The 22,329-nt window shown below is 45.0% G+C and overlaps 5 protein-coding genes across 9 annotated transcripts in view; 3 read left to right on the top strand and 2 right to left on the bottom strand.

Moving 5' to 3' along the window:
* The window catches only part of LOC310689470 (GTPase IMAP family member 2-like), a 153,127-nt gene that overhangs the window by 72,064 nt on the left and 58,734 nt on the right, over nt 1-22,329 (bottom strand). The gene's annotated exons all lie outside the window — the stretch shown is intronic.
* The window catches only part of LOC310689330 (GTPase IMAP family member 8-like), a 100,673-nt gene that overhangs the window by 32,909 nt on the left and 45,435 nt on the right, over nt 1-22,329 (top strand).
* LOC310689520 (glycine receptor subunit alpha-4-like) lies at nt 4,254-5,836 on the bottom strand. The gene is made up of 2 exons (XM_083467320.1): nt 5,786-5,836; nt 4,254-5,307 (listed from the first exon to the last, which is right to left on the bottom strand). The coding sequence occupies exons 1-2, from the start codon at nt 5,795-5,797 to the stop codon at nt 5,011-5,013; spliced, it is 309 nt and encodes a 102-aa protein (XP_083323446.1). The 5' UTR covers nt 5,798-5,836; the 3' UTR covers nt 4,254-5,010.
* Nucleotides 6,147-7,591, top strand: LOC310689496 (GTPase IMAP family member 6-like). Its single transcript, XM_083467281.1, is given in 2 exon segments — nt 6,147-6,363; nt 6,366-7,591. Coding segments are annotated over 2 exon segments (585 nt in total). The 5' UTR covers nt 6,147-6,182; the 3' UTR covers nt 6,770-7,591.
* The window catches only part of LOC310689232 (uncharacterized protein), a 42,146-nt gene continuing 30,928 nt past the window's right edge, over nt 11,112-22,329 (top strand). Inside the window, exons 1-3 of one of the 3 annotated variants that reach the window (XM_083466640.1) lie at nt 11,112-11,413; nt 14,311-14,437; nt 18,564-18,696. In XM_083466640.1, coding sequence (XP_083322766.1) covers nt 18,600-18,696 — 97 coding nt within the window. In that variant the 5' untranslated portion in view covers nt 11,112-11,413; nt 14,311-14,437; nt 18,564-18,599. Of the gene's footprint in view, nt 11,414-13,659; nt 14,438-18,563; nt 18,697-22,329 lie in introns of those variants that run through there. The other 2 variants (XM_083466641.1, XM_083466639.1) reach the window with 2 other exon arrangements.

The raw sequence follows: 22,329 nt of genomic DNA, 5'->3' as shown, positions 1-22,329 counted from the left end.
TTACTTGACGGATTGGCCTGCCTGACTCCCATCTCCGGAACTGGGACTTTTCACAAGTGCAGAGCTGTCTTTCCCATTGGGCTTAGTGGCTCATTGCGCCAGGGCACCGGCCTCTCAGGGGCGCCCCAGTGAGTGGGGGAGCTGCGTGGCTTTGCCTCCCCTTTCCCTGCACGCCCGCCAGCTGTGCCCCCTCAACCATAGGGCTGGTGGACGTGCAGCTTCCTTCCCAAGCCTCCTCGGGAGGAGAGCGATCCCTGCAGAGGCTTGGGAAAAGGGCGACAGCTCTGGGAAACAGGGGGGGGGGATCTTTGCACCACAGCGTGGGATATGCTTAAGACGGCCCTGCACAAGGGCCACATAATCTCCCTCCTTCATTGGGCAGGCTTCTTTTAAACGTTGCTTAGACTTCCTTTCCACAGGCAAGCCTACAGAGACATGGAATTTCATTGGGTACATTGCTTTTAAAAAGCTATTGGTTTGTAGATATATCTTGATAATTCAGATATGTTTAATGTTTTTAAAGTCTGTTTTCATCAGTATTTTAAATTATATAGGTGTGTGTGCGTATCTTGCTAAATAAGAATAAATAAATACATGACACGCCACTAGGGATGTCCTGTATTCCATAGCTTAGGTTGGGGTTAGGGGTGGACAAATTTTATCTTCATTTCTCATTTTTTGATTCTTAAGTCCAGTCCTCCACATTTCCACATCAATTTGTGAGTATATATTTGTTTCATGTCCTGCTGAAAATTCACCCCATCTTAGTTCAATTTACTCCTAATATACATAGATTTGAATGAAAGTTTGTCTAACACGCACAAGTTTGCAAAGCAATTTCTCCTAAAATATTGCATTTCTATATTCCATTTCTGACAATAGTGGTACCTTGGTTCTCAAACTTAATCTGTTCCGGAAGTCCGTTCCAAAACCAAAGCGTTCCAAAACCAAGACACACTTTCCCATAGGAAGTAATGCAAAAAGGATTAATCCATTTCAGACTTTTAAAAACAACCCCTAAAACAGCAATTTAACATGAATTTTACTCTCTAACAAGACCATTGATCCATAAAATGAAAGCAATAATCAATGTATTGTACTATTAAAATGTATAAGACAGTATTGTAGATGATAAAAAAAAATTAAAACATTTCTTACCTGCACTGATGATAGTCATTGTTTGAATGGGGGGCTTTTATCCATTTCCGCAGTCACACAATAAATCAATCAATCAGTAGTTGAACTGGTCACAAAAACAAATTACAGTGGTGCCTCGCAAGACGAAAAGAATCCGTTCCGCAAGTCTCTTCGTCTTGCGGTTTTTTCATCTTGCAAAGCAAGCCCATTAGCGGCTTAGCGGCTTAGCACTATTAGCGGCTTAGCAGATCAGCTGATAAGCGGCTTAGCGGATCAGCTGTTAAGCGGCTTAGTGGCTTAGGATCAGCTGATAAGCGGCTTAGCACCTTGGGAAAAGGGGGGAGGGAGGGGGGAAAACCCGCAGGTACTCGCAAGACATTATCGTCTTGCGAAGCAAGCCCATAGGAAATTCGTTTTGCGAAGCACCTCCAAAACGGAAAAACCCTTTCGTCTAGCGGGTTTTCCGTCTTGCGAGGCATCCGTCTTGCGGGGCACCACTGTAACTGAAAAAGACTCAAAAACAAAAACGCAAAATAAATAGCCAAAACAAAAGTGCCAAATACAGTGGTACCTTGGTTCTCAAACTTAATCTGTTCTGGAAGTCCATTTGACTTCTGAAATGTTCAAAAACCAAGACGTGGCTTCTGGTTGGTGCAGGTGCCCCGGAAACAATAGCCAACAGCTGCATCGGACGTTCGGCTTCCAAAAAAACACTTCCAGGTTTTTGGTGTTTGGGAACCAAGGCATTTGAAAACCAAGTTACCACTGTATAAACTTCTATATGCACTATTTGCCCTGTCATGTGCATTTTTACGCACATTATTTGGCTAGAGGACTGGGTTACAAAATCCAAAGAAGTGAGAATTCCAAAGATGGCTGTCTTTTGGTTTTCGCTTTCTCTTCGAGAAAGTGTGAATTAGGTTGGTTCACCTTTAAATGTGAACTGGAGCACATTTCCATGCTTAGTTGAGAGGGCCTGCCCAGGTGACGCACAAACTCACTTGGGGAGGAAAGTACTTGCAGGGTTGCCAGTGATGAAACAACTTCTGGTCCAAGAGACGGCTGCCTAGGATGTTCCAAGGCTTGGGCACAATCCACTTCCAAAGCAGATTTGGGCCTGGGCACAGGCAGATTTTGAAGAGACCCCTCGATTTGACTGGAGGAGACAACAGACAGAACAATCTCCCTTGATCCTTAAAATAATTGGGGTGGGGGTATTAAAAGTGTGTTTTATCAACACTGCTGAGCAAACTGGCTTGTGGTCCTTCACTCTCCACAGGGAGTCCTGCGAAGGGTATTTCAGTGGAGGAGGCGGAATATTGGGGACAGTGGCGTAGCAAGGTCAGGTGGTACCCGGTGCAGATAGGATTGGCTGCGGGTTGAGTGATGATGAGTCACCGGCTGTTTACGTCTCGCTCGAGTACAAACTGCAGAGACAGACTTAGGCAGAAAGAAACACCCCCTGCCCTTCCTTGTCCATTTGCTCTCCACCACACAACGTCAAGTTCAGCCGTGGTTTTTTGCGTTTGTTGACTGAACTAAAAAGTTTCAATATGTATTGTGTTGAATTGCTGAGGTTAATTAATTGTCAGGCGAAGTTATCAAACTCATTTTAAATAATATTATTTTTTCCCCAAAAAAGTGTCGTGAGCCCAGTTTTTTAATTTTTTAAAATTTATTTTAAAAACACGTATTTTTGCCATTTTGTCACACACACACCCCAGTGGTGACACCCAGGGCGGCCCGCACCCACCGCACCCCCCTTCCTACACCACTGGTTGGGGAGAATTGTGCAGTCTAAAAGAAACGTATACAGTGGTACCTCGGGTTAAGTAACCTGAAGCACCACTGTAGCTAATGGGGCCTCCTGCTCCCGCCGCACCGCCGGAGCACGATTTCTGTTCTCATCCTGAAGCAAAGTTCTTAACCTGAAGCAACATTTCTGGGTTAGCGGAGTCTGTAACCTGAAGCGTATGTAACCTGAAGCGTATGTAACCCAAGGTACCACTGTACTGAGCTCTCAAGAACTTCCCTCAATGGTCCCTAGATGTCAGTATAGGCCTAGGAACGTTCCATTTCTTCGCTTTCCCTTATTCTGTTAAGGAGAACTCTCCTCTGGAAAACTCATCCCATGCCAACACTGTCCCTGTTAGGTGCCACGGGAGTGGGATTCTGAATTCCTATGCTTTTGTGTTCTCCTTCCTTATGGTCTCATTCTAGCCCTGTTTTGGGGAGAGCCGAAACCTTCAGGAAACACACCCTGGGGCAACGCCCTCCCTTGCCCTGTGTCTCCAGCATATCTTTGATTACAAGGCAGACAGACCCCAGGACCCCAGGACCCCAGGACTGGCTCCACTTAACTTGTAAGTCAGGATATGTTGCAAGTTAGAAACACATAACTCATAACACATCCATTAACCGCTGCAAGAACCACCACGGCCAAGACATGGAAATAATTACAAATAATGGTTGATTGTGGACCAATAGTCTAATGCAATCTGGCAAACAACAGGATTGGAAAAACTGCCACAAAAATTAAAAGTAGCAAGAGGGCAAAAGAATCATGATGATTTTTATGCAATCTGATGTGACTTTATTGATTACACAAATAAAGAGGCATATGGAAGAACCGTACCCCAAGTTTACAGCACAGTCTAGCGTGCATGAAGGACATATTTTAACTTTCCCCCTACCCCTTTCTTATAAATTCCTATAAATTCTAATTGTTATTGATACAAAATTCCTCTTACTTATTGTCACTGTTACTTTGCACCATTTCATATCTGTAGTAATTGTCATATTTTTGCTATATACACTTTGACACAACCTTGTCAGAAACATTTGTCTGTGTGTTTATTGTTGCTTTAATTTTATGTAATTGTTGCATGTCATATGCTCTAATGTAAACAAAGATATATCTCAATGCAACCATGATAAACAGCTTAAAGATGAAAAGGAATAAGAACTATGTTACCCACCCCCCAAAAAAGAACTGAACTGCGTTGAATGAGGACACCAAAACATTTCTCCCATAGTCCATCCAAGCAGCAGTTAAACATTCCTAAAAAGTATAAACACACACGCAGCGAGATAGAGTTGCATTACTTGTGCCTTCCTTTTGTCTCCATTTCTGGGCAGGTTCTGGACCATCAAGGACTGACCACACCTGCCTTGTCCTTAAGGACCTTCATCTCTGCACCATGTCCCAGTCCCCCCACCCCACCCCCTGCACCACTGCTGGTTTGGTTGGTCTTCCAGATCTATGGGTGGTGTTGGTGCTGGGGAGATGGCAGGAAGTGACGTTGCTTGCAAGACATATCCATGCTACTAATGCAGGGCAGGAGCCCAGCTGATGTAAGGACCATGCTGTGTGACTGGGAAATGCCCTGCTCAAAGATCCTCTGTTGGACCATGCTGGCTAAGTATTGGTGGGATTGTGGGTTAGATGGCAAGGAAGGCAGTGGCAACACACTGTGCTACGGAGCTGGGAAACTGGGTCCCACTGACTCTCCCACCTCCTTGTTGGGGCAAAGGAACAGCAACACAGGTCTAGGGTAGAAACTCTGGTGCCTCCAGTGGGCCTTAAAATCCCTGGGGCAGGAAGGCCAGCACTTTGAGAAACACGCCCCATCCTTAAATGCCATGGTCTGGTGGTACTGGAGCAAGAAGTGGGAGCAAGCTCTGCTTTGGGCCTTCTCATGCCATGCACAGCTCGACAACTTTCTTGGCCAGCACTGGGAAACTTGTGTCCAGGAAACACGAAGGGCGTGGGGGGGGAGAGAGGTCAACATCCCAATGCTTTGCAAGGTGAACGCCAGACAGAATGCAGCTCCCAAGGTCCTTGTGGCTTGGCTTCCAAGTCCTGGTAAGAGCTCAGGGCGTGGCTTGGTGGACGTCCTCTGAGCGAAGCACTTTGTAGACCACCCAGTAGAAGATGTTGAAGACCAGGAAAGTGAAGGGGAAGACCGCCCGAGAGATGGTGTCGATGCGCTTGGCCCTGTCCAGGTAGCGCCTCTGGAGCATCTCGTCCTCCCTCAGGAGTGAGGTGGGAGGGGGTGGCCTGTAGATGTCAAGACTTTCCATTGCCCCACCGTCCTTCATGTGCTGCAGGCAGTGGCCCAGGCCGTAGCCCCGGAAGTAGAAGCGGCTCTCGCGGACAACCTCTTCCTCCTGGGGAAAGAGAAAGGGAGGGAGCAGCCCAGGGAGCTGGGGTCATTGCTTTGGAGGGGTAGTCATGGCTTAAAGGTTCTCCGTCTTGTCTACAGGACAGGGGGGCCTCGCTGCTGCAGGAAGGTGCTTCCTCTGAATTCTAGGTCTGTGCCTGGCTTTGCTGCAGCTAGAGAAGGCCATTTGCACTCTGCACCTGCTCAGAGATGCTCCCTCCAGCTGGGCAACATCTCATCCTGCTCACAGAATCATAGAATCGTCGAATCGCAGAGTTAGAAGGGACCCTGAGGGTCAGCTGGTCCAACCCTATTCAAGGCAGGAATCTCAACTAAAGCATCCATAACAGACGGCCACCCAACCTCTTCTTGCTGCTGCATCTCACTATTGAGTCACGTTAAGCTTGGAGTCCACCAAGACCCCCTAGATTCTTCTCACATGTACTACTGGCAAGCCAGGTTGTCCCCCATTCTTATGTTCTCACAGCTCCATCCATTGAATGGCAGCAGCTCTCAGATCAAGCATCTTCTCCCTGTTAGTGTAGTCTAAATAATAGAACAAAGCATGAAGAAAGACGAGAAGAGAATGAAATTTTGAAAAACCATTGAGTGCATGGTTTCATTTGTTGTATAATGATGCTTATCAATGTAACGTAGAGTTAAAGTCGGAACGATTATCTACTTAGGACGTAGCTAGAAATATAGATACATAAAAAGAATGCAAATTTGCCACGGCATCATTCTGTTTCTGCACTCAACGAAGGTAGATTTCCAGGGGGCACTGAGTATTTTTTCTGAAAAGGGGGCACTAGGCCAAATAAGCTTGGGAACATCCGATCTAGTCCAACCCCCTGCTGTGCAGGAATCTCATCTAAAGCATCCATGACAAGTGGCCACCTAACCAGTGTTGGGAAAAGTGCCACAGGGAACACCCTCCTCGGACAGGAGAAATTTCACTCGGCTTTTTCAGCTAAGCCAACAACTCAGAAAGTCGAGAAGGAGAGTGGGGAATTTAAGGGTCAGAGGTTTTCTGTGATTGACACGCCCGCTGTCTCTAGTTCAAAATACTCAAACAGAGAGAGATCAACAAACTCTGCAAGTCCAGTCCTTACGTTCTGGTCTTTGTGATCACCGTGGGCCATTTCACTCCGGAAGACGAGGAAATTGCTAAAATGGTCAAGAAGGTGTTTAGGAAGAAGTTTGGGAAGCGCATGCTTGTCTTGTTCACCCACAAAGAGGATTTGAAAGGTGAATCCTTGAAGGACTATGTGGAGAAGTCCGAAAACAAGGTTAAGAAACTGGTTGAGAAATGTGAGAATCGCTGCTTCGCTTTGAATAACAAGGCAGCTGGAGAAGAGAAGGAGGAGGCCTCCAAGCTGCTGATGGAAAAGCTCTGGGAGATCCTTCACGGGGACGGATCAAGGCCCTGCACAGAAAAAGGGAAAGAGGAGGAAAGGGGAAAGAATTGAAGGATGCTCTTATATCATCTAGTTCATAGTGTTTCGTTTCTTTCTAAAATATGTGGGGCTTCCCTTGTGCCTAATCTGGAAGTTGCAATGAGTGCAGGATGCCACCATTGTTGACAGCAGCAGGTGTTTGTCAGCATAGGACGCCTGGGCTCAGAGACCTGCCCTGGCTCCCAATTTGCTGCCAGGCCAAGTTCAAGGCGTTGCTCTCAGGATATTAAGTTCTTAACAGTTTGGGAGCAGTTTAGCCCTGAGATCGCCTGACCCCACATGTGGTCTCTGGATGCTTCGATTGGCAGATGTTCTGCATTGATAAGAAATCGTTCTTTCGGTGTGGCAGCACCCACACTCCCTGCATATCGACATCAGGCAGGCAACTTTGCTACCTTTTTTTTGCTGCCTGCGAAAAACATTTTTGTTTAGACAAGGCTACTCACATATTTAGAATGCTGATATGTTTGTAGTTTGTCGCTGGTTTTAATTTGTGGATGTTTTCATTATTAATCATAATCTTGTTGCATTATTCTTTTTGCAGAGCGCTTTGAGGTTTTCTACAATCAAGCGGTAAAGGATTTTATGAAAATAATAACATACCTAACTGTCCGCAGTTGCCTAAACCCCACAAAGGAGTGGATACATCAGTCCACTTTAGTTCTCTCAGTTTCTCATTTTCCCCATATTAAACTCTCTGGAAATGTTTTATTTTTGAACCATTATGAAAGTTTAACTGTATTTTTGTGTCAATTGTGTATTTTTGTGTCAATTTCCCCTAACAAGCACCTTTGTAAATTACATACATACTTTTGCAAGACACTGTTCCTAATAAAATGCATATTTGTGTGTCATTTTCACAGTTATATGCATTCTTGTGAACTCTGGCTGGAGAACTGCGTCACGAAATTCCACAAAGCAAGGATTTCAGAGATTGGCTGTGTTTCCCACCTTTCAATGGGAGCTGGATCAAACAGTCACCGACCATTTTGGATCAGGGGGTACATTTTGAATTTGGAGAGAGCGTGGCGGGAGGAGGTAGTCATAAAATTGCTGGCAGGGGTGTGTGTTCCGAATAGGATTCCTCGCAAGAAAAGGGAAAATTTGACAGCTATGGTCATTGTGGACAGACAACTTTCAAAGGCTAAATAACCCCATTTCCCCAAACCCCAATCCTAAACCAAAGCCTAGACTGCCATCCTGCACCCACTTCCTGGGAATAAGCCCCAGGAAACCCAAAGAGGCCTGTTTCTAAGCCAGACACATATACTGTCATACAGCCAATTAGAAGAAGAAGAGTTTGGATTTGATATCCCGCCTTTCACTCCCTTTAAGGAGTCTCAAAGCGGCTGACATTCTCCTTTCCCTTCCTCCCCCACAACAAACACTCTGTGAGGTGAGTGGGGCTGAGAGACTTCAAAGAAGTGTGACTAGCCCAAGGTCACCCAGCAGCTGCATGTGGAGGAGCAGGGAATCGAACCCGGTTCACCAGATTACGAGACTACCGCTCTTAACCACTACACCACACTGTCTGTAAATGTACAGTGAATTCCTAATGAGTGCCTGGACACCAGGTCCTGCACAGCGAGAGACATGCTTGAACTTCCCAAAGTTCTGAAATTTTACCATTTGGGAAGGGAATTATTTAACACCCATCTCCAGAAAACAGTTCTTCTTCTTTTTTTCATATTTGAAAACAGGAACAGAGAGCATATTTAACCCCCTCCCCCATCCCACTTACAACTTCATACCAAATACTTTTCACTTTTCAATGGAAGCTGCATCGAATTTGTCCTGCATCCCTCATTCCACTTCCTTGTTCCTCAGACCCTTTAATCGCCCATCTGTCTGGTATTTATAGGGGCAGCCCCATGGGAAATCCTATTGAACTCAGTGGGACTTACTTCTGAGTAAAAATGATTCAGCTTGCAGTGTGAAGCTGCCTAGTCTTTACCCAGTTACCTGGGAGTAAGCACCCTTGAATACCGTGGGATTTACATATGAGTAGACAGCGCAAGGCTCCATTTTCAATTATGAAATAAACACTCCCAGTGTTTCCTGAGAAATGGCTGGCAGCTGAAGCATTGCAATTCCGGAATGGGAAGGGGATTGGTGACCTTTTCCTTCAAAATTATAGGAGGGGCTTTGTGCGCCGCCATCACCATTTCCTCCATTTGGAATTTTATTTTCAGGGTAAACAGGAGTCCATTTTTGCTCCTACACACCACTTTTAATTGTTCTCCCATACTTCCGAGGGGAGGAAAAAGGAAAACCGCGACATTCCAGGATCAAATCAGAAACTGGGATGGCTTCTGCAATTCCTGGGCTGTCCCTGGAAAACAGGGGCTCTTTGAGAAGATGCATTCTCCCACCTCGTGGTCGGACTATCCCTGATTGAGATTTCAGAAGACTCTCCCGGCTCAGGAGGACAAGGAAGGCAGAGAAAGCTGCAGGGAAACTATGGGAGTAAACAGCAAAAGCAAAAGCAAAAGCTGTGTGCTGTGGACCATTTCTGAGAATTTGCACTGTTACAAATAACACCCTGCCTAGTGTGGTACACCCCGATAGGCAGGAAGAGCATTCTGTTTTTCATATCTGTTTCTATCTTTTGCTCCACCTTGAATGCAAAACAACATAGCGGTTTCTCTCTTCTTTGCACAACAGAGCAGCAGAGATCTCGCAGTTTCATCCCACATGTTATGTTTTGTTTATGCCGCACAAAAAGCTTATTTCACATGCATATATCTGGAGTGTGTTAATCCCTCAGACACATACACTCCTCCCTTCCCAGGAAATGCCCAGAGTTTATTGTTAGCCAAGGAGAGCTGAATCCCATCACCGATTTGGGATCTAGATACCAAGCGAATTATACTTTGGGTGGTGGGCAATTAAGAGGTGTTAGCCTATGTTAATCTTGTTCTTGGCGACTTGCCCCAACCTGTCTGTTTATGTTAATTGGGTATAACCCTCCCCTTTCTGGTGTTTTAGTGATGTAGCAATGATGTATTGATGATGGTGTCTGAACTGTATTCTGGGATATGGTGGGAATTCCTAAAAGTCAATGTCGCCCTTTGTTCAGGCTTCACTTGCTGCTGCTGTTGAACCTGTTGCGCAACAATAAAGAACCTAAGTCTACCGACTGATGTTTTGCTCCAAATTGCTTGGCTGGAATTTCCTTCTTTTACTGACCGCAGGGACCCACGGGGGACTGGTACCCCGACGAGCTGGGCTGCTGAGTAGTCTCTCAACCCAGAATATTCTTTAACAGATGGTGCCCCACGTGGGGCTAGTGGTTCTCCTGTGTGGTTTGGCAGGAAATCTTGAATTTTCCAGCGTGCACCAGGCAAGCTTAGCCTGGGGAAATTGTCCTGATCTCAGGCCATGCTGCACAGGCGTAACTAGCTGAAAGCCACAGAGGTAAGCCCCAAGAAAGGGTGGGCAATTTGCTCTTGGGTCATTTAACAGAAAGGAGAGTAGAAAGCTGATTCATAGAATCGTAGAGTTGGAAGAGACACCCCAAAGGTCATCTAGCCCAACCCCCTGCAATGCAGGAATCTCAGCTCAAGCATCCATGACAGATGGCCCTCCGACCTCTGCTTAAAAACCTCCAGGGAAGGAGAGACCACCACCTCCCGAGGGAGACTGTTCCACGGTCAAACTGCTCTTGCTGTCAGAAAGTTCTTCCTGATGTTTAGTCAGAACCTCCTTTCTCATAACCTGAAGCCATGGGTTTGAGTCCTCCCCCCCCCCCCCAGAGAAGGAGGAAACAAGCTTGTTCCTCCTCCCATGGGACAGCCCTTCCAATATTTGAAGATGGCTCTCCTATCTCCTCTCAGTCTCCTCTTTTCCGGGCTAAACATCCCCAACCTCGTCAACTGTTCCTCCCAAGGCTTCGTCTCCAGACCCTTGATCATCTTGGTCTCCTCCTCTGCACACCTTCCAGCTTGTCAACATCCTTCTTAAACTGTATTGCCCAGAATGGGATACAGGATTCCAGGTGTGCTCTGGCATCTGGAAGGGAATGGCATCCCGGTAGCAACTGGCTTTCTTCTGTTGTGAGGAGACGGTCAATCAGTTCCTTCCTTAGCAGACCACAAGCTTCACATGAGCCCACAGTGAGATGCAGCAGCAAAAAAGGCTAAGGCTATTCCACGCTGCCTCCACAAAAGTCTAGTGTCCTGATCAAGGGCAGTAATGAGTCTATGGCACATGGTCTGACTCTGTATAAGGCTGCCTTATCATAGTTCCCATGTCACTCTGGTCTGCTTGGCATTCTGGCGGTGCTCAGTGTGCCTCTGAATACCCCAGTTGCTGAGAATCACAAGTGTGGAGGTGGCCATTGTGTTTATGTCTTGCTTGTGAGCTCCTGGTTTCCAGGTCTGTCTTTTGCCTGATCCATCAGCTGGGCTCTTTTGATGCTCTTTTGGTCCCCTTTTACGGATGGGTAACTGGATGAATCAACTGAGAAGAAAACACTTTCAGTTTCCACTGCTGAGCATATGTCCAACATTCGGCTATTACTGTGCACTCAAAACCTGCGTCAGACTCAGAACTCTGAGAGGAATGAAGAGAGCCAGAGGCTGCCTGAAGTTGCAGAGATAAACAGCCAGACCAGGAACACCTCCAGGCTGAGAAAACTGCCCAGCAGAAGTCAAGGTAGTGAAAACACCCTGTTGTTCTGGTGGAATTAAGCAGAGGTGGGGATCCCTCCTGCAGGAGGAAATGGAGGGGGGGGATATTTTGCAAATGCCACAATGCTCCTACCACACCTGGTTTTTAAGGGGCGGTTGGTGGTTGGAGGCAAAGTCTGCCCTCCTGGGTGATGCTCTAAAAGGGAGGGGGAAAGGGGGGGCACGATCCATGCCAAGGATTCACCCCTTTCTGTTTTTATATAATTTTTATTAAATTTTCTGTTTTACAATTTAAAATATTCATTTTACATCCTTAAAATATCAGTGACTTCCCTTCTTCTATTTCCAAGGTTCCTTTTGCATATCATAAATCCCTGCATATTTTACAAAAACTACACCAATCAGTATTCCATTATTGCATCCATCAAAACTTATTTACACCGTTGAATTTATCTTAATGCTGCCAGCATTTTCAGCTGTACACAATTATTTCCCATATATTCAACAAACATTTCCCTATCTTCTCTAAAGGTATATTCTTCTTGTTCTCTTACTCTGTATGTAAAGTCTGCAAGTTGTGCATATTCCATCAACTTAAGTTGCCATTCTTCTTTGGTTGGGACTTCGCTCGTTTTCCATTTTGGGCCTAAAAAAAATGGGTCGCAGCGGTGGCACACATAAATAACCTTTTTCAACACCTGGGAATTTCAGCCTGAATTATCCCCAACAGAAAGGACTCTGGTTTTTTTTTTTGGGGGGGAAGTACTTTTAAACATTTTTTCAATTCATTATGAATATTTCCCCAATACTCTTTTACCCTTTTACAAGTCCACCACATATTAAACAACATTCCCTCAACCTCTTTGCACCTCCAGCACTTATTTGATTCTGTCTTACACATCTTAGCACGTCTACTCGGAGTAAAGTACCATCTGTCAATCATTTTCAGGTAGTTCTCCTTCAAAGAATAACATGCTGTAATCTTCAAGTCACTTTTCCAGAATTTTCCCCAGAGGTTAAACTCTATATTGTGTCCTATATCTATTGCCCAGTGTGTCATTGAGACTTTGACAAGCTCGTCTTTTGTTTCCCAGTCTAATAATAAATTATACATTTTGGACAAAAGTTTCTCTTTGTTTTGTAGAAGTTCTTTTTCAAATTGTGAGCTTTGGTCCAAAAAAGCATTTTTCCAGTCTGTTTTAAACATTTCATGTAACTGATGATATTGCAGCCACTCTGTCACGTGGCTCCCTACACTTTCCATTGATTTCAGTTTAAGTTCCCCCTCCCTAAATTGTAGCAGTTCCCTGTAAGTTGCCCATTGTCTGTCCATATTAACTCTCTTAATTGTAAGAGCCCCAATAGGAGAGAGTCATAAAGGTGTTTTCCTTTCCAGCAGATTTTTATATTTCTCCCAAACTCTATACAAGTTCTTCCTTAGAATATGGTTCATAAAACTTTTATAAATTTTCGCCTTCTCATGATTTAAAATTCAGCGTATCTCCTTCCTCATCGCTTTTCCAGGCCCGAAATCCCAGGAATTAGGGAGATGGGCAGAAGTTGCAGAACATTGTTATTGTTAACCTAGAAGCTTCTCTCCCCCTCAGAAGCAAAAGGAGTGAATTGCCCTAAGTGGGAGTTGTAGTTCAGCAGCCTCAGGAGGGGCAAGGGTTCCCCACGCCTGCCTGAAGGGACAGCCCCATCACATTTATGTTGTTGTTGTTTAGTCGTTTAGTCGTGTCCGCCTCTTCATGACCCCCTTGACCAGAGCACGCCAGGCACCTCTGTCCTCCACTGTCTCCTGCAGTCTGGACAGACTCGTGCTGGTAGCTTCGAGAACACTGTCCCACCATCTCGTCCTCTGTCGTCCCCTTCTCCTTGTGCCCTCCATCTTTCCCAACATCAGGGTCTTTTCCAGGGAGTCTTCTCTTCTCATGAGGTGGCCAAAGTCTTGGAGCCTCAGCTTCACGATCTGTCCTTCCAGTGAGCACTCAGGGCTGATTTCCTTCAGAATGGAAAGGTTTGATCTTCTTGCAGTCCATGGGACTCTCAAGAGTCTCCTCCAGCACCATAATTCAAAAGCATCAATTCTTCGGCGATCAGCCTTCTTTATGGTCCAGCTCTCACTTCCATACATCACTACTGGGAAAACCAGAGCTTTAACTATACGGACCTTTGTTGGCAAGGTGATGTCTCTACTTTTTAGGATGCTGTCTAGGTTTGCCATTGCTTTTCTCCCAAGAAGCAGGCATCTTTTAACTTCGTGGGAGGCAAATTCCTGCCAGCTCTTCCACCCTCTGAATGCACAGAATTTCCTCCTTCATCTGTGAGGGGTTTGGCGGGTTCCCCCAGAGCATGGCCCTGCTGCTGCCACAGTGCATAAAAAATGGAAGATAATATTTATTGCTGTTGTTTGTATACCACCCTTCACCCAAAAATCTCAGGGCCCTCCTGCAGGGGTCGACTGCTTTTGCTCCAGAAAGCCTCTTCTCTCCTAATCTCATATAAATTGAGGCTGGTTGTGGCTCAATGCCGAGGGAAACCTTCCTCTACTGCCAAGAGCCCACATGTCTGAGGCCAAGATGGAGTCCCTGCTGACAACCTCTTTCCCAAAAGCCCAGGGGGGAGAACAGATCCCCAGTGATGTCAATCCCTGCTGTATGAAGCCAACTAGCTTCCATGGATCCACTTTGGGTCTGGATACCAGGAAAGTGACAGTTGTGCAACTAAGGACCTTGATTCTGGATCTGACTTGTGGGGAGGCCGCAGGAGTGGGTTGGACTAGATGGCCCTTGGGGTCCCTTCGAAGTTTACGATGCACCGCTTAAGACCCTTTTTGGAGTGAAATGCTGACGATCTCACAACTTCCTTCTCCCCCTGAAAGTGATCCTTGTCCCCTTGCACTTTGTGACTCCCGAACAGATAAAAGGAGAGGTGGCCTCTGTGCCTGAAGGAGACTTGTGCTTTCAGAAGGGACTAACACAAGCTGAGACAAACTCAAGCAAGAGAGCCACTTGGAGGCAAGATTCATCCGATTTCCACGTTTCTGGTAAGACGCGTTTGCACATTAGAAGTTGTCACGGCTTCTTTTGTTGTCAAAGGCTTCTTTTGCATGGCTGCTGCAAACCGTTCCAGCTGGCATATTGCAGAGGGGACTTGGTGACGGGGATCTTGCGCTGATGATGCCCTCGCCTCCTGCTCTCTGGCTCTTTGGAAAGGCCACGAATCCATCCTGATATGGCCCAGACTTGGAGCAAAGGAATGAAGGCTGCAGCGCAAGGCTCTTCTGGGATTTGGGGTGGGACTAGGGGGACCCCTGGCCTGACTCCTAAGATGCTGAGCTCCTCTGCTGCTGCCAGCTGCTTCCTTGCAGGAGGGAGGGGGCAGGTGGGTGTGGACCATCTGGGCTATTGCATCCTGGACATTTCTGTGTGTTCCCTTGGTTTGTTTTACCAGTCTCCATCAATTAATGGGAAAGTATTTCAGTCATTGATGGCATCCCCCATTGTTTATTCTTCTCTGCTCTCTGCCCCTTTCTCCTATTTTAAGACTGCAGCATGTGTGAGATTGCTCTTAATCCTCGCAATTTGGGGGAGACCTTCATCAGATCTCTTTCTCTCCCTCTCTGCCCTACCTTTCCTTTTGCCTCATCTTGGGGGAAAGCTGGGGGTGTCAAGAGAAACTGAGGGATCTTCAAAGGGTTGGCACCCTGCCCACTTTCTGCAAGCGCAATCAGAGCGGAGGTGGAACTCAGCTCCAGCTCCACTTCTGCTATCTCACACCTTTGGCTTTTCCCACTCTGTATAGGAGGAATCTTCCCTCCTTGCAAAGTGATGGAATGAAAGGTCTGCTGCCCAGGAAGAGAGGCTGAGAGCAGGTGGCAAATTGCAGGACCCATTTCCTTGGCAGATCTCTTGTGCTGCTGAAATGTGTACTGCCTTGAACTCTGTTTAACTGAGGTGATGAGAGTAGGCATTAATGTTTATTTTATTTTTCTAATCTAGCAAGAATCAAACTTCCTATGAGTGAATACAAAAATGTCGATCATAAACAAGGTTAATATAGAATACATTTAAAAAAATCATAATGAATATAGAATACATACAAGACAGCAGGGCATACATTGAACATGTAGACAAGGTTTATAGTGATTGCAGCTAAAGGCAGCAAGCCTGAAATCTCCTTAGCAAATTTTGTGAGCACAGGCAAAGTCTTGGCATTTAACCAGGGTTTGTGTTTGTTGACTTGGACAGAAAGGGCTGCTCATCCAATATGCAGATGACTCTGAACTGGGAAGGGTAGTTAATACTGAAGAAGAGAGAATCCATATTCAATATGACTGTTACAGACTAAAGAACTGGGGCAAGACTAACAGCACTGATTTCAATGGGGATAAAATGTCAGTTTCTGCACTTAGAATAATAAACAGATGCACAAATATAAGATGGGGACACCTGGCTTGCTGGCAGTATATGTAGAAAAGATCCAGGGGTCTTAGTAGACCACAAGCTAAAAATGAGCCAACAGTGAGATGCAGCAGTTTAAAAAAACCCCAACCTAATGCAATCCTAGGCTGCATCAACAGAAGTCTAGAGTCCAGATGAAGGGAAGTAATAGTCCCACTCTCTTCTGCCTTGGTAAGACCTCACCTGGAATACTGTGTCCAGTTCTGGGCACCACAATTTAAGAAGGAGGTTGACAAGCTGGAAGGTGGTTGGGATGACCTTCCCTGGTAGAATATCACAGGCATCTCTGTGGTGGGGTGAACAGCTGGGTGCTGGAGGTACCTAATGCCCCGTCAGGTGTGGTCCTGGTCTCCTTGAATGTGGGGTAAGGATACTACTCTGAAGGAAGCCCTCCTTGGATATCTAAATTTCTACAAAAAGGGAAAGAAATAGGAGCAAGCATGAGCAGCTTTGTCTTGTAAGCTTGGCCCTGCTCTTCTCCCTTTTGGCAGCTTGGAGATTATTCCAGCCACACTCTCCTACCAAATCTGCAACTGTTTCCACCAACCCATTAATAGCCTGGCCAGTAATCTGACTGCTGCATTCTAGACTGGTTGATTTTTCCAAGTGGGGCTGGATCTGGTGCGCAGAGTGAAGGGAGTTCAGACTGGGCTCTGCGAAGTAAAGTGAAAGCAAAAGAGGCGAAGGCACAGGGAAGTTCACAGCTGGTCAAGACCAGTTGTTAGGAAGGTTTCTCCCCACCCAGAGCCTTTCCCAGAAAGGGAGAGATTTCCTTTCACCAGTGTAAATACATCGCACACTACAACTGGTTAGAGTTTTCTGGTCAGGTGTGTGTGTGTGTGTGTGTGTGTGTGTGTGTGTGTGAATATAATTTCATAAAACTATCATTTTGATTATTCCATTTACTTTTGAGTTTATGGCCTAGCTAAACTGCCTTTTACAGTACAGAACTAGCTGCTTTTAGGGACTGCATGTAGTGAATGTCCGTTCCAGAACACGGAAAAGAATAAATTGTTATGGGCTCTATGGTGGGCACCGTATGCCTGAAAAGAGACTCGGCTACACAGGGTAATTGTGATTAATCTTGAATTGTTTTGCAGACAGATGGAAAAGGGTATTGGGAGACATTTAATGAACAGGAAACATAGTCAAAGTCTTAATAAAGACGCTGGAAATGGTTAAATGTAAACGGATGCTTTAGCTGAGATTCCTGCACTGCAGGGGGTTGGACTAGATTACTCTAGGGGGTCCCTTCCAACACACCTGGAGTACTTTGTAAGGTTCAGGGGGCCACAGTTTAAGAAAGATACTGACAAGCTGGAACGTGTGGTGGGGCAGGAGACCAAGATGATGAAGGGTCAGGAAACCAAGCTTTTGGGAGGAGTGGTTGGGGGAGTTGGGTGTGGTTAGCCTGGAGAAGAGAAGACTGAGACGTGATATGAGCGCCATCTTGAAATACCTGAGGGGCTGACACAGGGAAGATGGAACAGGCTCTTTGCTGCTGGTCCAGGGGGCAGGACCTGAACCAATGGATTCAAATGTCAAGGAATGACTTTCCAGCTGAGCATTAGGAAGAACCTGCTGACGGAAGGAGCTGTTGGACTGTGGGACACACTCCCTTGTTGTTAGGTGGTGGTCTCTCTTTCCTTGGAGGTTTTCAAGCAGAGGTTGGATGGCCATCTGGCCTGGATGCTTTAGTTGAGATTCCGTCAGGGATTCTTCACCTGTGGGTTGCAGGGGGTTGGACTAGATGACCTTTGGGTGTGCCTTCCAACTCTACAATTCTGTGCTCCTCTACAAAAGATTTTCTACAAGTAATTTGACTCCCATTGTGCCATGAACTTCTTGGTGCAGCACAAGTAGTAATATAAGAGAGCAGCAACTTCCATTTCAGCTTGTATTCATCACGATCAGCGCTGCTTCCACTGCAGTTTGTTTCTGCCAAATACTACTTTGTGTATCTCGCTGTTATTTATGGCAGCATCATTCATAATTATTGTTGCTGTTGTGTGATTTGGCTGGCTGCATGTATGAGTTCCCCACTTTGATAGCCTCCTTGAATACTGTGCCAGAGTGGTGCCAAAAGTGGTGGTGGTAGAATATTTCTCTACCATCCGAAATGTTCTCAGGAGGCACAATTCTCAGCCAAACGGAAATTCAGTGTAGGAAGCACCCAGCGGTTGTGCATGGAAAATATTGATCTTCCCTTCCAGCTCCTGTGACCCCTTGTGCCCCCCCAAACCCTTTCCAGAGGGCCTGGATAGTGTAGTGTCTGCCATACAGGGCTGCAGTGGGATTCCCCTGGCTTTGGGCCTGGGAATCCTGTCCAAGCAGAGCCCCCATTGGTACATGATCCCTTTTCCCAGTTTCAGGGTGATTTCCCCTCCCACTGCAATTCTGTGTGACACAGTCCCCTTTGTTCAGGGTGGAGGGATCACAGGATAGAGTTTTCAGCTGCTACAGCTGTGGATGGGAGGGAAGCAAGAAAATGATCAGTTGCACAAGCTTTCTTGAACATGTGCAACTATTGCATACAAACGTATAACCCCCCCCCCAATGATGTGACATTCCCACCTCCCTTTTTGGGGGGGCCTTGACGGCATGTTAGCATCCCTCTTTGGATGGTAGTACTAATTTTCCTCCTTTCCCCACACACTTTGCATGCCAAATAGTCTTTCCAGAGTCCTTCACATCGCTTCTTTCTTGCAGGGAGGTGAAGGCAGGAGAGCAACCTGGACCAGAGCCATGGACAGATCAGACGACACGGTTGAAATACCAGCCCTGGGCCGCCCATTCCAGCTGGGGATGCTGTACGACTGTCGTAAAGATGCCCTCATCCCAGGTAGAGCTGGTGCAAGGAAGAGCTTATGCTGAAAAGCAAAAATTACTCTCATCAGGATTAGCAGTCAGCCCAAACTGTGCAGTTTCAGTGCTAAACGTGCTCCTCAAATTCATTTTCAACATCCCTTACTGTCTGCTTCCACTTCTTTTGTCAACGTTTGTGTTGCTTTATGTTCTCTTCATTTGGACAAGACTTCCACTTATTAAAAAGAAGTCTTCTTGCCTGTGATAGCGTCTATGCTCCTTAACCTTCCTCAAATCATCATCTGTCAATAAAGATTCAGCAGGTGTGTTCTGTTTCAATTTTTTAAAGCTTGCTGAAAACCTTTCTACTCCACCAGGCCTGTGCAGACCATTAAGAATACATCTTTCCACAATTATTACTGTAGGTAAAAAAACAACAGGACTTTTATTCAGCCAGAACCTGCCAGAACTCAGTTCTGGCACCTCTCAGGTGGGCACAATTGCATTATAAGAGAACAAGGGAAGCATTCATGGAGAGTTCTGGCATCTTTTTTTTTTCTTGAAAAATACCACATTAAACATAAAAAACTTCCCTTCAGATGTCTTCTATAGGTTGTACAGTTACTTTTCTCCTTGGCTCAGGGGTCACATAACTCCACACCCTCCAACATTTCTCTGATGAAAATAGAGATGTCCTAAGCCTAAGGGACAGCGGAACATTCGGGATAAAACTGTAAACCGGGGTGGCTTCTGTAAATCCGAGACTGTCCCTGGAAAATAGGGACACTGGGACAGGCTGTAATCCATTGTTGGCTTCCTGTACCAATAATTTTATTGGAGGTGAATTTTCCCTGGCGGCAGATGACAGAACCACGAGACTGATGTAAAATACTCAAACAAGTTTTATTACAGCTATACAAACAACAAACACAAAGCATGTGGGTGTTCTCTTTCTGCAGGCAGTTGCAAACTGCAACTTCTTCTCTCTTTATACACATCACCAGCTGTGCCTAATTATCCTGGAAAACCACACCCAGAACTCATAGAAAACGTCCTTAAAGTTATCTGCACCCTTTTCCTGTTTCGTGACGAATGATACTTAACAAATTTAACAACTTTCTTTTTCTTTTTTAAAAATAATTTTTATTGCATTTTTTAAAATTACAGATAAACAACAACAAAATACAAATAAACACAAAAACCAATACAAATAATACTCAACACAGAAAAATACGAAAAAATACACATAAATACTTCTTCATTTCTTCTTTCTTTACATTCAGATTCTCTCTGTTCATCTAAACATTGTTCGTATCCCTAATAAGCTAATTGACTTCCCTCTGCCTTTTTACAGCTTCAAAATTTCTCTTTAATTTCCCCTATACTCTGTATTCCTTTATACAATTCATTTTTTCTTTGTATTTGTGAAATGCAATCTAGGCACAACCAAGTATTGCATTTGGAACCATGTTTGATCAGGTAGTTTCTAAAACTATCCCATTCTTTTTTAATCCTTGTTCCTGAGTAATTTCTTATAGCTTCTGTCATTTTGGCTAGCTCGATATATTCACACACCTTCATTTGCCACTAGTCTTTTGTTGATATTTTATCACTTTTCCAGTATTTGGCAATTAACATTCTAGCCACTGTTGTCGTGTAAAGAAATCCTTATATGGTCTCAAGCAGAGTGCCAGGTGTTGGAACACGAAACTCACTGGGACATTGCTTTCTCTAGCTTTTCACCAGGGCAAAGCTGATCCATGTGTGTTTGTCAAGGAGGAGGGGCAAAACAAACTGTATTGTTTATGTTTTGTTGATGATCTTCTGATGTTTTGGAAGAATCAGGCTTTCTACCAAAGCACCCTAGCTCAGCTGAAGGAGCACTTTGACATGAAGGATCTTGGTGAGGTGTCCAACTATCTTTCTCTGCAGGTGGAGAGGGACCAAGCAGGTAATTTTCTGGTACACCAAACACAGAAAATTGCTGATGTGTTAACCAGGTTGAATTTGGTTGATGCAAACCCAGCAGACACACCGATGGTGACAGGTTACCAGGTAGACAGTACTGCTGAAGCGTTTTCTGACACAACGCTGTACAGATGCATTCTAGGCAAGTTGAATTTCATTGCCAGATGTTCAAGACCTGACATAGCTGTAAGCTGTAATCTGCTTAGCAGACATGCCAACAATCTTACGGTTCAGGATTGGAAAGCTCTGAAGCGCATAGCCCGCTATTTGAAAGGGACTATGCACTACAGGCTGAGGTTCACCAGTCAGAAGACTGGAGGTCTTGAAATCTTTGCAGATGCAAGTTTTGGAAGTGACACCACGGATGGTACGAGCACTTCTGGAGTATGCTACATGTACAACCACTGCCTGTTTGACTGGTTGTGCAAGAAGCAGACAACAGTGAGCCTAAGTTCCTGTGAAGCAGAACTCAATGCTCTGTCATTTTCACTCATGGATTGTGAATGGTTGTTGCAACTGTTTAAGGACATCAGAATGTCTGTGAAATGTCCTATACAAGTGTTTCAAGACAATAGATCGTGTTTGGCTTTGCTGAACTCAGAGAGTTGCAAGCAAAGAACCAAGTACTTGCAGATTAAGCTACATTGTGCAAGGGAGTGTATTCAGAAAGGACTTATTCAGGTGTCCTACATGCCAGGAAATGAAATTCCTGCTGATCTGTTGTCTAAGGTTGTTAACAGAGAACAACTTAAGGTTTATGTACAAAGGTTGCAATTGGGTTGAACCACAGGTACTACAGGTTACATGGAAAGGGGGAGGATGTTAGGATATTTCCGTTCCACCTTAAAAGGGAGCAGGATGTTTGTGTCACAGCCTGCATATTTCCTGTTCACAGGATGTTTATGTTTTGCTGTTCCTTTCGATTTCTCAGTCTGTTGGAGACTCTGACGCAGAACAGTCATGTCTCTCTTTGTTCTGATCAACACTGAATAAAGCTTGTAAATAATGCTCTCCTGCAGTGCAACTTTTGGCTGTGCTTTATCTGTTGATATAGAGCGTGCATGAGCTCTAGAAGAAACTCATGTCACTATTGCTGATACTGCGTGACTACAGGGATCGATGGATCGTCCGGCAGCCGGCTTGGGGCCATGATGGACTATATCTCCCTGGCAGTATCCCAACAGAAATACCCTTTTACATTCCTTTGAGATGTTTACTGTAAGAATGCCCAATAGGAATGATTTGATTTTTTTCATAAAAGTCTGTTTAAGCATTTTCTTTAGTTCCTCATTGATCATGTCCACCACATGTGAAATAAGGTTCCTTCTATTTGTTTACATCTCCAACACTTATTACTATTGCTTTTGTATATTTTGGTCAATTTACTTGGGGGTTAAATACTACCTATAAGCCATTTTCTTAAAATTTTCTTTTATCAGATAGCATGCAGTAAATTTTAAATTTTCCCCATATTCCCATTGAGGAAATTGTGTGTTCATTTAACCTGCACCTCTTTCACCTCCTCATCTTTTAGATTCCAGTCTAGTAATAATATGTAGGTTTTCGATAATATCTTATTATTATTTAATAAGAGTTTTTCCTAATTTGGATATTTGTGTATCAAATCCATTTGTTCTTTTGTCAGACAACCTCGTTTATCTGATGGTATTGTAGCCAGTACACACCTATTTGTTTAAGATCT

The sequence above is a fragment of the Podarcis liolepis genome (genome assembly GCF_965112155.1).
Source record: "Podarcis liolepis genome assembly, chromosome: 12".
Lineage (NCBI taxonomy): Eukaryota > Metazoa > Chordata > Lepidosauria > Squamata > Lacertidae > Podarcis > Podarcis liolepis.
Note: the sequence above shows the minus strand (reverse complement) of the source record. Positions and strands in the feature narration are given on the sequence as shown.